The 13,919-nt window shown below is 34.2% G+C and overlaps 1 protein-coding gene across 5 annotated transcripts in view; it reads right to left on the bottom strand.

Annotated features, from left to right (window-relative positions):
• Positions 1 to 438: 438 nt before the first annotated feature.
• The window catches only part of LOC110019675, a 27,526-nt gene continuing 14,045 nt past the window's right edge, over positions 439 to 13,919 (bottom strand). For 3 of the 5 annotated variants that reach the window (XM_020717443.1, XM_020717445.1, XM_020717444.1), the window contains 2 exons: positions 9,064 to 9,133; positions 6,869 to 7,420 (listed from right to left, as the gene is read on the bottom strand). In XM_020717443.1, the coding sequence (XP_020573102.1) occupies positions 7,292 to 7,420; positions 9,064 to 9,133 (199 nt within the window). In that variant the 3' untranslated portion in view covers positions 6,869 to 7,291. Of the gene's footprint in view, positions 574 to 740; positions 799 to 2,892; positions 2,924 to 6,868; positions 7,421 to 9,063; positions 9,134 to 13,919 lie in introns of those variants that run through there. The other 2 variants (XR_002293474.1, XM_020717446.1) reach the window with 2 other exon arrangements.

Raw genomic sequence — 13,919 nt, 5'->3', positions numbered from 1 at the left:
GTCTTAAGTTCCCTCAGATCACGGGTTTGAATCCCTCTCTAGCCAATTTGCCGGTAGTGAGGGTTGTTCTCGAAAAGTTAGGCACGTGAGAGTGGCTGGGAGCTCGTAAAATAGCCTTCGACCATTCTTTAGAATGATCGAAGGCTATTTTTAGAAGCGTCGCGTACTCAGATCAGTTGGTCGAGCATCGGCTTGTCAGTTGTAAGTCCCCTCTGGTCTAGAGTTTGATTCCCCTCGTGTATAGGGTGTGGTAATCAAATTCTTAGGCGTATGAGGGATGAGCGAGACTCGTAGATTAGAAACCATAATAATGTTTAAACCATACTTTAAAGTTGGAGGAAAAAAGAAAGCAATTATTATTATGTATGCATTTATTATTATGTATGCATGAAACCAAAAACAATTTCTGACATAAATCAAATCTAAAAAATAGCCAGAAAAAAAAAAAAAAACATCAACTAACTCAGAAGCAGCACAGCTTATTCATCTCCGCCATCAAAATCTTGCTCATTAAGAGCTCTAACTTTCTTCTCCTCTCTCTGCAGAAATCTTCCGCCATGCTTTAAACTTCCTCTGAAAAATTCAATCACACAATTTACATGTTAAGCAATGCATATACATTTATCATAATTTAATTTTAATTCATCATATGAAAAAGAACTTTAAGGGTTTAATAGAAATGCATTTCATATATTATTATTTTTGTTAATTATGTATGAAATTAAGTTTACACAACAAACCTTCTACTTGCAGCAAAACTTCCAATCCTCGGACGGCCGGGGCCGGGGGAAGGCCTGACTGTGAAAGAGCAAAAATTTGTAACATTATCTTTTGCAAAAATTATGTATATGCCACACAATTTCTATATATTTGCATATCCAAAACATAAAGGTTGATGTTTATGCTTATCACACCTTGGTGTCATAGACCTTTGCATGAACGTATGTCTTCCACATTTAAGAAGTTAATAGTAGTTGTATTTTTTATGTTATACTAAAGATTTGAGTGCTATGTGTTGAGAATTGGAATATAGCAGCTCCGTTTAGTTTTATTGATAAAAGAGGGGGTATTTAAGTCCAAATACAATAGGCAGAACAAAGAAAAGAAATAAAATAGAATAAAATAAACAGGAAATGAATAAAACAAAGAAGGAAATACATAATGAGGGTATTAAAACTAATAGACATGAAGTAAAAAGTAATAATAGCTAGGGATTTGATTGCCGTTATAAATCTAATATTATGTATATAAAGATGAAAGTTTAGGTGTTAGATATGTAAATACATAAGAATTATGTGGCATGCATGTAAATGTCCCTTCTTTCTTTTTTAAGGATAAGAAAGCAATGCCCAGCAAGCACATCTAAGCTACAACCTTGTCTGGCAGCTTGTTGTTGTTGTTCAGCCTGAAAGATGAGCAAACACTCAGAAACCGAATTTCAGTAAATGTGGCATTACATGAATAAGATGAAATAACAATAATTCTTTAAAAGCTTGAATGACCGACGATCTTACAAGCATAAATACATAAATGATTTGCTTGCGTACATGATTCCTTACATGCACACATTCATGATTCCTTACATACATATATCCATGATTCCTTGCGTACATATAAACATACATCATACATACATACATGATTCCTTACATACATACATACATATATACATTCATGTATTCCTTACAAGCATACATAAATACATGCATTGCTTAAGCGCATTGTTGAAGAATAATGCAGAATAAAGAGGAATACTTGATTTCATTGGTATAGACGGGGGTATAAATAACCCTTACAAGAATCCTAAAATAGGAAAAATAATAAAAAGAAAATGATATGGAAGGAAAGATATATCACTTAATATCTCAAAAAATTAATTCATTTTAATTTTTAGGAGATATAGGAAATAACATAAAATAGGAAAACAAATAACTCTTAATTCAAGGAAATAAATATAAATTAGGAAAGAAAATATCTCTTTAATCAAAAGAAATAATTTATTCCTCATAACTTCTTACAGGAATAAATTATTTTCTATTATAATTCCTCAAGTTGAAATATAATTGAAAATCATATTCAACTTGAATTTGAAAATAACAAACAATGGGCGAGAAAGATCTTGTGAAGTAGAACTTGAAGCCTTTATTCTGTACTATGGTTGTCTTTAGCTACCGTTACTGCAGTGTCTGTAGATAGGCGGAAGGTTCCTAAAGATAATGCTGCAGGAGAGTTTGCAGGTAAGTAGACAGTAGTGGTTGCAGTTTTTGCAGTGTCTGTAGGTAGACGGAAAACTTCTACTAGTACTGTTGCAGGGAATTTGCAGGGTAGTAGACAATTTTGATTACTTTGGATGCAGTTCCTGCAGAGTCTGTAGGTAGGTTGAAAGCTCCTACATGTAATGATACAGAGGAGTTTGCACGAAAGTAGACAACTATGATTGACTTTTGACTACAGTTTCTGCAGTGCCAGTAGGAAGACACAAAACTCAGACTTAGTTGAATTTTGAGTTTTGTCTGTCATGTGTTTCGGCAAGTAAACAACTGAGTTTGTCTTTTGACTGCAGTTTCTACAATGCCTATAAGAAGACTTAAAATTTAGGCTTGACTGAATTTTGAGTTTTGTCTGTCATGTGATTCGGCAAGTAGACAACTGTGTGTCTTTTGACAGCAATTTCTGCAGTGCCTATGAGAAGACTGAACATTCAGGCCATTCAGGCTTGGTTGAATTTTGAGTTTTGTCTGTCATGTGTTTTGGCCTTTATGTATATAAAGATGAAAGTTTAGGTGTTAGATATGTAAATACATAAGAATTATGTGGCATGCATGTAAATGTCCCTTCTTTCTTTTTTAAGGATAAGAAAGCAATGCCCAGCAAGCACATCTAAGCTACAACCTTGTCTGGCAGCTTGTTGTTGTTGTTCAGCCTGAAAGATGAGCAAACACTCAGAAACCGAATTTCAGTAAATGTGGCATTACATGAATAAGATGAAATAACAATAATTCTTTAAAAGCTTGAATGACCGACGATCTTACAAGCATAAATACATAAATGATTTGCTTGCGTACATGATTCCTTACATGCACACATTCATGATTCCTTACATACATATATCCATGATTCCTTGCGTACATATAAACATACATCATACATACATACATGATTCCTTACATACATACATACATATATACATTCATGTATTCCTTACAAGCATACATAAATACATGCATTGCTTAAGCGCATTGTTGAAGAATAATGCAGAATAAAGAGGAATACTTGATTTCATTGATATAGACGGGGGTATAAATAACACTTACAAGAATCCTAAAATAGGAAAAATAATAAAAAGAAAATGATATGGAAGGAAAGATATATCACTTAATATCTCAAAAAATTAATTCATATTAATTTTTAGGAGATATAGGAAATAACAAAAAATAGGAAAACAAATAACTCTTAATTCAAGGAAATAAATATAAATTAGGAAAGAAAATATCTCTTTAATCAAAAGAAATAATTTATTCCTCATAACTTCTTACAGGAATAAATTATTTTCTATTATAATTCCTAACACTCTTCCTCAAGTTGAAATATAATTGAAAATCATATTCAACTTGAATTTGAAAACAACAAACAATGGGCGAGAAAGATCCTGTGAAGTAGAACTTGAAGCCTTTATTCTGTATTGTGGTTGTCTTTAGCTGCAGTTACTGCAGTGACTGTAGATAGACGGAAGGTTCCTACAGATAATGCTGCAGGAGAGTTTGCAGGTAAGTAGACAGCAGTGGTTGCAGTTTTTGTAGTGTCTGTAGGTAGACGAAAAACTTCTACTAGTACTGTTGCAGGGAATTTGCAAGGAAGTAGACAATTTTGATTACTTTGGCTGCAGTTCCTGCAGAGTCTGTAGGCAGGCTGAAAGCTCCTACATGTAATGATACAGAGGAGTTTGCACGAAAGTAGACAACTGTGATTGTCTTTTGACTACAGTTTCTGTAGTGTCAGTTGGAAGACACAAAACTCAGACAGCTGAATTTTGAGTTTTGTCTGTCATGTGTTTCGACAAGTAGACAACTGAGTTTGTCTTTTGACTGCAGTTTCTGCAATGTTTCTGCAATGTCTATAAGAAGACTTAAAATTTAGGCTTGACTCAATTTTGAGTTTTGTTTGTCATGTGATTCGGCAAGTAGACAACTGTGTGTCTTTTGACAGCAATTTCTGCAGTGCCTATGAGAAGACTGAAAAACTCAGGTTTGGCTGAATTTTGAGTTTTGTCTGTCATGTGTTTTGGCCTAGAGAGAAGATAGATGGGGGTTTAGGCAGCAAGGATGAAACTGACGAAGAAGGGAATGTATGTTAATCTTCCTCTTCGATGCAGGCGAAGAAATAATGAGACGAAGAGCAAACAACGAGAATCAAGGCAAACAAATAATTTTTTCCTTCTCGCAAGAAGACCGATGGGAAGGGAGTCTTGACGGTTCTTCAATAACTACCAGTAGTTAGAGCAAAATTTTGTCTCTGATAACATGTTGAAATTTTAAAAAATGTGGAATAAAGTGGAATACTTGTTTTCATTAATATGAACGGGGTATAAATAACCCTTACAACAATCCTATAATAGGAAAAATAATAAAAAGTAAATGATATGAAAGAAAAGATATATCAGTTAATATCTTCAATAAACAATTCATATTAATTATTAAGAGATATAGAAAATAACATAAAATATGAAAACAAATAATTCCTAATCCAAAGAAATAAATATAAATTGGGAAAGAAAATATCTCTTTAATCTAAGAAAATAATTTATTTCTCATAACTTCTTACAGGAATAAATTATTTCCTATTATAATTTTTAACTGCATACATACATCATTGCTTACATAAATACATGCATCACATGCATACATACATATATATTTTTCTTTTGTTGGGAATTTACATACGTAGCACACAATTCTTATGTATTTACAAATCTTACACAAACTTTCATATTTACATACAAAGCATTCTGGTGCTTTAAATTTATGCATGAAAATATGTACTTCACTTCTAAAAAATAATAATAGTGTTATTTTTGGCATGATATTAAAGATTTGAGTGTTATGGGTGTAAATATGAAAGTTTTTGTATGAGAAATGTAAATAAATAAGAATTGTGAGTTATGCATGTAAATTCCCCATTTTTTTGAAGTAGGGCTTCTAGGGGATTGAAGATTCCTTTCACGCTCCTCTGGGGCCAAGGAAAGCCCAAAACTAAGAGCGGTAGTTTTCAATCAACAAAAGATGTGACTCGGTTAACATCTTATTGCCTACATCATGCCAGAAGAACAAAGATTATACACACACACCTTGCTAACATAAATACATACATATATACAACATTTATGTGTGCACGCATGATTACTTAGATGCATCAAAATATGTCTGCATGACTTGCATGCATTCATATGCACATAGCATAAGTACACACACACACACATACACACATACATGTCACAACATGCATTTAATATATACTAAAATTGCACTATAAAAAAATTCAAAATTACAAGAACAAATGGTGAAATCAAAAGCTTGAAGTTTTTTTTCAATCTCCTTTACTCAAACCCTTCCCTTCCCTTAAAGCTCCTTTCAATCTTCTTTTATATCCTCCTTCACTATTTAACTTCTTATCTTTCCATTTATTCCTTTCACTTCTATTATATGAATGCAATTTATTGTCAATTTCATCCAATAATAGTCATAGCTAGGTTAAATCAAACAAGCTTGATAAAATAAATTTAACATTTTCAAACAAAGTAGAATGGAATATTTTCAAAAAGGAGCAAATGTCATTGTTGATGCTATGTTGAGATCTACGAAGATGTATTATTCTTGTTTCTCTTCGACTATTAAAATGTTATCAATGAAATATTTTGATTGTTAATTAGACTATTATACTAAGGATTTGTTTGGGATCATTTTTGTTTATTCTTTTTTTTTTAACTTTTATTTCAAAAACATTTTTGTATAGTAATTATATATATATATTTTTTTTATTTTTTGCTTTTAAAAATAAATTAGCTTGTTTTTAAAAACACTCAAAATATCTAAAAATTATTTTGAATGTTTTTAAAAATAACCACACATGTTTTATTTGAAGTTAAATTATAAATAAAATAAAACAAGTATAAAAAACAAAAATAAAAATATGATCACAAATGGCCACCGAGTATCCTAAAAAATTAGTGGTTATAGTAGTACATCATTGCTTGATCGATGTATATGAACCAAATTTTCATAATGAAAAAGAGAAGAAATTTCATAGAAAGGCCATTTGACACTTGCATTATATAGAATGACGAAAATAAAGGAGGCCAAAATGTAATAGTCTTGAAGTTTGATCATCTTTGTGATAAATATCAGCCCATACTGCATTACTCTTGTTTCTCACTTTGCTGATTAGGCGTGCACGCAATCAACAAACAATGGTAAATGCAGTATCACATAGTCTGACTAAATGTTTAGATTAATACTAACATTAATAAAAATGGCAAGAAACTCACCTCCTACTATATTCATTGTTATGTTGAAGGCACGATTTAGCTGAACAAGCCATGATGTGACATGAAAGATTGCTTAGTGGACATGGTGTATTGTTTCAAGTCATAAAATAGATAAGTAGGAACTCTACCCCTACCATTAAAGAAATAAATTTGATAAAAATTCACATAAAATTACATACATTTAAAGTCGGTCATTTAACTACTGTATACAAGACAACTATAAAAGATATTTAAAAACAATTATTAGGAACTAATGCCAAAGAAAACATAGAACAGTGAAAGACTAATTCAAAGACATTTTTCATATAAAATAGATAAGCATGGCGTTATGATGGTGATTTTTATAGGGGGATTTAAATACATGGTATACAAAACATTGGAATTTACATATTTCGCACTCAAACTTCATCATTTGCACAATATATAGCATTATAATTAACAAAATTAAATAAAAATAACATCTTCCCTCACCTTCCATCACAGCAGTCTTTCCTTGTTACGAAATTCAAACGGCCAAACTCATTCCACTGCCAATGTCTGACCCCCCCCACCACCCCCCACCCGTCACTCACTACCTCTGAGTTTGTGAAGTCAGACATCGCCGCAGATCTCTAAAATTGCACCAGCCTGGCTACAATCTCAGGAAGCCAATTGCCTCACTATAGGCTCACAAAGTCTGATCTCATCGCTGACCTTCAGATTTCATCCTTGCTGCTTCAACACTTGCCAAGTCGCCATTGACATATGACCTTACCCTCGTTGCCTCAACTTGAGAAGTCCAACCTTGCCGTCAACCTTGAGGTCTGCTTGCCTCATTACAATGGAGATCGCCAAGTCACGGCGTCCAATGCCGTCACTGACAATGGAGCTAACAGAGTTCTACATATGTAAATAATGAAGTTCGAGTGTTTAATAAGTAAATTCCAATATTCCGTGTGCCAGGAATGTAAATTCCCCATTTTAAAATTAGAAAAAAAAATCAATGGAACAATACACATTTAGCAAAGTGTATTTTACAAAATGATATTAGAAATTGCATATGCTTCTTTTTTTGAAGTACTTGTAAAATACATACAGCAGGTGAAGTCGCTGATGACAAGGAGAACAATCTATCTTTAAGTGGAACTCTCTTGGACCGCCTCACGCTACAGAAATCATATAAAAATGTTTTCTTTTGAAGTAACATTTTGATTATAACAAATGCAAAATAGCACTACAGATAAAAATAAAAGAAAACAGTAAGGGAGAAGGCATTTATGATGGCGAGTTTTAAAACCATGAAACAAGAGCATAGTCATAAATTGTCATGGCGAGTTTTAAAACCATGAAACAAGAGCATAGTCATAAATTGTCATCCAAATCTACATAACACAGAAGAGCTATCAAATGCTAATCAGAATTCCTTTTACATAAGACATGTTACTTGTTAGAAAAATGATTGAACATTGAGCAAAATTAAATGAAGATGAATAAAAAGATAAAAAATATAGGATGCACAATTTACAAGTTTGGTGACTTTCAACCGCATTCATGGCTGCATAGAAATAAAATATTCCATTAAGCTTTAAAAGAAAAGTATATCAAATAGCCTCGTAGTGCATCCCAACATATATTCTAGAGGAGCATATGTTATCTCAGAGCCCATATTCATCACATTTCCAATTGCTTTAAGTAAAAAAAGAAAAAAAAAAGAAAAAGAAAAGAGAAAAGCTAATAATATGCCGCATTCTCACTATCCTAAGCAAATAACCATGTCCAACCCCTAAAACATGTCTGTCATTCTATTTTCACATGCTCAAGTAATAAAGAAAACCGAAAGGAAGCAAGGCGCAAGGGGGCGGGGGAGGTACCTCCTTAAAGCAGAATGTAATACAGGGATTTCAAAAAGAGAATACTTCACAATAGGAAGTTAACCCCAGCATTAGAAACTAAAGAAGAAAGTAAGAAAGAAATTTGGCAGAGTTTTCCTTTCCTTTTGAAAATTTCCGGAAAATTTCCGGCTCCCTGAAACGCACCAACGAAAGCCTCATATAGATCAGAGAACAGGAGAAGGAATGATTAGGAGATCGTATACGATTCGAAGGATCGAGAGGAGCAAAAGCCTCCATACGGGCGTGCGAGAGGCAGAGGATGAGAGATGAGTCGCGAGATCGTCCCGCGTGCACGGGAACGAGACTCCAACGGCACGAAAGAGTGGGCTAGGAGAAACCGAGTGAACCGCGGCTAGGGCAGAGGTCCACGAGCGCGAGAGGAAGAAACGGGAGAGGGGAAAATGAAATTAGGTTAAGGATTTTTAATATAAGTTAATAATAATAATAATAATAATAATATATTATTTATTATGAAGTTCGAGTGTTTAATAAGTAAATTCCAATATTCCGTGTGCCAGGAATGTAAATTCCCCATTTTAAAATTAGAAAAAAAAATCAATGGAACAATACACATTTAGCAAAGTGTATTTTACAAAATGATATTAGAAATTGCATATGCTTCTTTTTTTGAAGTACTTGTAAAATACATACAGCAGGTGAAGTCGCTGATGACAAGGAGAACAATCTATCTTTAAGTGGAACTCTCTTGGACCGCCTCACGCTACAGAAATCATATAAAAATGTTTTCTTTTGAAGTAACATTTTGATTATAACAAATGCAAAATAGCACTACAGATAAAAATAAAAGAAAACAGTAAGGGAGAAGGCATTTATGATGGCGAGTTTTAAAACCATGAAACAAGAGCATAGTCATAAATTGTCATGGCGAGTTTTAAAACCATGAAACAAGAGCATAGTCATAAATTGTCATGGCGAGTTTTAAAACCATGAAACAAGAGCATAGTCATAAATTGTCATCCAAATCTACATAACACAGAAGAGCTATCAAATGCTAATCAGAATTCCTTTTACATAAGACATGTTACTTGATAGAAAAATGATTGAACATTGAGCAAAATTAAATGAAGATGAATAAAAAGATAAAAAATATAGGATGCACAATTTACAAGTTTGGTGACTTTCAACCGCATTCATGGCTGCATAGAAATAAAATATTCCATTAAGCTTTAAAAGAAAAGTATATCAAATAGCCTCGTAGTGCATCCCAACATATATTCTAGAGGAGCATATGTTATCTCAGAGCCCATATTCATCACATTTCCAATTGCTTTAAGTAAAAAAAGAAAAAAAAAAGAAAAAGAAAAGAGAAAAGCTAATAATATGCCGCATTCTCACTATCCTAAGCAAATAACCATGTCCGACCCCTAAAACATGTCTGTCATTCTATTTTCACATGCTCAAGTAATAAAGAAAACCGAAAGGAAGCAAGATCGTCAATCGGGTGGGAGGTACCTCCTTAAAGCAGAATGTAATACAGGGATTTCAGAAAGAGAATAATTCACAACCTACACTCTTCTTCAATAGCCATAGGAAGTTAACCCCAGCACTAGGAACTAAAGAAGAAAGTGAGAAAGAAATTTGGCAGAGTTTTCCTTTCCTTTTGAAAATTTCCGGCTCTTTGAAACGCACCAACGAAAGCCTCGTATAGATCAGAGAATATGAGAAGGAATGATTAGGAGATCGTATACGATTCGAAGGATCGAGAGGAGCGGAAGCCTCCATACGGGCATGCGAGAGGCAGAGGATGAGATCCTCGCAGAAGATGAGATACGATAAGAGATGAGTCGCGAGATCGTCCCGCGTGCACGGGAACGAGACTCCAACGGCACGAAAGAGTGGGCTAGGAGAAACCGAGTGAACCGCGGCTAGGGCAGAGGTCCACGAGCGCGAGAGGAAGAAACGGGAGAGGGGAAAATGAAATTAGGTTAAGGATTTTTAATATAAGTTAATAATAATAATAATAATAATAATAATAATAATATATTATTTATTATTATAATTAACATTCAAAAATATATTTTCCCTAAGACGCGCCGTCGCAATGAAACAAATGTCCCCCCTAAGCAAAATCGATGTTCCGGACGCATCGGTGCAGTCCATTTCGTCATCCAGAGTCGTCCGAGGCAACCTCGTCGTCAATCGAGTCAAAAACGCATCGCAATCCGAATCCTATCAAAATTCCAGTATGAGTTCAATCAAACAGGACGGTGTAGAGTTGACAGTGTAGAGGACGACGACGCCAAATCAACGAGTACAGTCAATCCTAAGGCCGACAGTCCTATAGGAATTGTCTTACCAGCTAAGCAATGACGGTCAAAACTACTATATGAAACGTCAAGTCGAGCGAAAAAGAATTCAGAATTGCTAAGAATTGCTAACGGGGAGGGCTTCTTCATTATTTTTTTAGGAGTAGTCGATAGAAAGGTTCTACGGCTAGATCCTAGGCTACTAAGGAGAGGAAAACTGCACCTCGACTGAAAACGAGGTCAACAAACGGACCCTCAATAGGTGTGGTGTGTTTGGCGAGCACACCGCGTATTGGCGTTGACCGACGAGATCAAATACAGATTTCTAAACCAACAGGCCTAGAAAGAAGCGTAGAATTAAGTGCTAATTGTTCCCGCTGAGGAATTAGCCAGTGAACATTCGATTAAAATCGGTGATCAGGAACTCTCATTGTGGATTGGAGAGTGGATTTGGAGTCATCAAATTTCTAATGTTTGTCAAGGATGGGAATCAGTATTTACATTTAAAAATGAAATTAGGTTAAGAATTTTTAATATAAGTTATTAATTATAATAATAATAATAATATATTATTTATTATTATAATTAACATTTAAAAATGTATTTTCCCTAAGACGCGTCGTCGCAATGAAACAAACGTCCCCCCTAAGCAAAATTGATGTTCCGGATGCATCGGCGCAGTCCGTTCTGTCATCCAGAGTCGTCTGAGGCAACCTCGTCGTCAATCGGGTCAAAAACGCATCGGGTCAAAAACGCAGTCAATCGGGTCAAAAACGCATCGCGGTCCAAATCCTATCAAAATTCCAGTATGAGTTCAATCAAACAGGACGGTGTAGAGGATGGCGACGCCAAATCAACAAGTACAGTCAATCCTAAGGCCGATAGTCCTATAGGAATACTCTCTGAGTTCCTTCAGAGTAGTCTTACCATCTAAGCAATAACGGTCAAAACTACTATATGGAACATCAAGTCGAGCGAAAAAAAATTCAGAATTGCTAACGGGGAGAGCTTCTTCACTAATTTTCTAGGAGTAGTCGACAGAAGGTCCTACGGCTAGATCCTGGGCTACTAAGGAGAGGAAAACTGCACCTCGACTGAAAACGAGGTCAACAAACGGACCCCCAATAGGTGTGGTGTGTTGGCCGAGCACACCGCGTATTGGCGTTGACCGACGAGATCAACAGGACCTATACAGATTTCTAAGCCAACAGGCCTAGAAAGAAGCGTAGAATTAAGTGCTAATTGTTCCCGCTGAGGAATTAGCCAGTGAACATTCGATTAAAATCGGTGATCATGAACTCTCATTGTGGATTGGAGAGTGGATTTGGAGTCATCAAATTTCCAATGTTTGTCAAGGATGGGAATCAGTATTTAGATGCTGACCCCAAGGTGAGAATCGAAGTTTAGATATTAATCTTGAAAAGGAGAGTCAGAATTTAGGTACCGATCTCGAAAGATGGGAATCAGAATTTATGTACTGATCCAAAAGGAGAATTGAAATTTATGTATTAATCTCAGGAAGAGAGTCGAAATTTAAGTATCGACCTCGAAAAGTGAGAATCAGAATTTAGGTACTGATCCGAAAAGAGAATTAAAACTTAGGTATCAATCTCGAAAAGAGAGTCAAAATTTAGGTATCGACCTCGAAAGATGAAATCAGAATTTAGGTACTGATCCAAAAATGAGAATTGAAATTTAGGTATCAATCTCAGGAAAAAAGTCGAAATTTAGGTATCGACCTCGAAAGATAGGAATCAGAATTTAGGTACTGATCCGAAAATGAGAATTAAAATTTAGGTATCAATCTCAGGAAAAGAGTCAAAATTTAGGTATCGACCTTGAAAGGTGAGAATCAGAATTTAGATACTCATCCGAAAGGAGAATTGAAATTTAGGTATCAATCTCAGGAAGAGAGTCGAAATTTATGTATCAATCTCGAAAGATAGGAATCAGAATTTAGGTACTGATTCGAAAATGAGAATTGAAATTTAGGTATCAATCTCAGGAAGAAAGTCGAAATTTATGTATCGATCTTGAAAGATAGGAATCAGAATTTAGGTACTGATTCGAAAATGAGAATTGAAATTTAGGTATCAATCTCAAGAAGAGAGTCGAAATTTAATAATCGACCTCGAAAGGTGAGAATCAGAATTTAGGTACTGATCCAAAAGGAGAATTAAAATTTAAGTATCAACCAGAGGAAGAGAGTTGAAAGTTAGGGACCGACCTCGAAAAGAGGGAATCGGAAGTTAAGGACTGATTCCAAAATGAGAATTGAAATTTAAGGATCAATCTCAAAAAGAGGATTGAAAATTAGTTCGACCTCGAAATGTGAGAATCAAAATTTAGGTATTGATTCGAAAATGAGAATTGAAATTTAGCTATCCTACGGCTAGATCCTAGGCTATTTAGGAGGGGAAAACTACACCTCGACTGCAAGCGAGGTCAACCAACAATATCTCATTAGCAACACTATAATTTTTAAAATATATGCCATCATACTCAACACCGTCATTAGATCTTTGGCATTTAATTTTTACAACTATCTTACTTTCAGCTAAACTTCTCTATTTTTTAAAGTCATTAAACACTCCAGATTTATTCTTGATAAAATAAACTCATAATTTTTTATGCAATTGTCCCATGAATGTGATATAGTACATCGAATAATCTAGAGATGAGTCAAGGGATTGCCCCAGATATTTGTGTGAATCAATTCTAGCTTCTTGGTTTATCTTCAAGTTTTTTAGAAATTGACCAATATTTTCTTTCATAAAATACAATCTTCACAAAAATTAAATTCCACATATTTTAACAAATAAAATTTACCTTAAGAATAAAGTTGTTTTAGGCCCTTTTTATTCATATGGCATTTTCTTTACTGCTGGAAGTTAAGCATACTGTAGCTCCCACTATTTCAAAATAGGTAAATGTGTGAAGCGTAATGACCCCGATGATATAGTTGTGCAAAATATATAAAGTTGACTCCGCTTTTCAACGGTGTCAAAAATTTGATGCGTTATTTTATGAATAAGAAATTTAAGCAATTTATGTAGAGATTCTACGCAAGTATACGTATCGTTATCAAGTAATACATGACTTTAATATCGATCCCAAGAGGAAGATTTAAATTTGAAGTGATAAATTAAGTACGAAAATCACAATCATAAAATAAAATTACTGTCACTAATTTTGAATATTTAATGTACTATCAGAACTAAATTATTAACTACTAACAAA

This window comes from Phalaenopsis equestris, unplaced genomic scaffold (assembly GCF_001263595.1).
Source record: "Phalaenopsis equestris unplaced genomic scaffold, ASM126359v1 Scaffold000067, whole genome shotgun sequence".
NCBI lineage: Eukaryota > Viridiplantae > Streptophyta > Magnoliopsida > Asparagales > Orchidaceae > Phalaenopsis > Phalaenopsis equestris.
The sequence above is the reverse complement of the archived record's forward strand: the minus strand, read 5'-3'. Positions and strand labels throughout refer to the sequence as shown.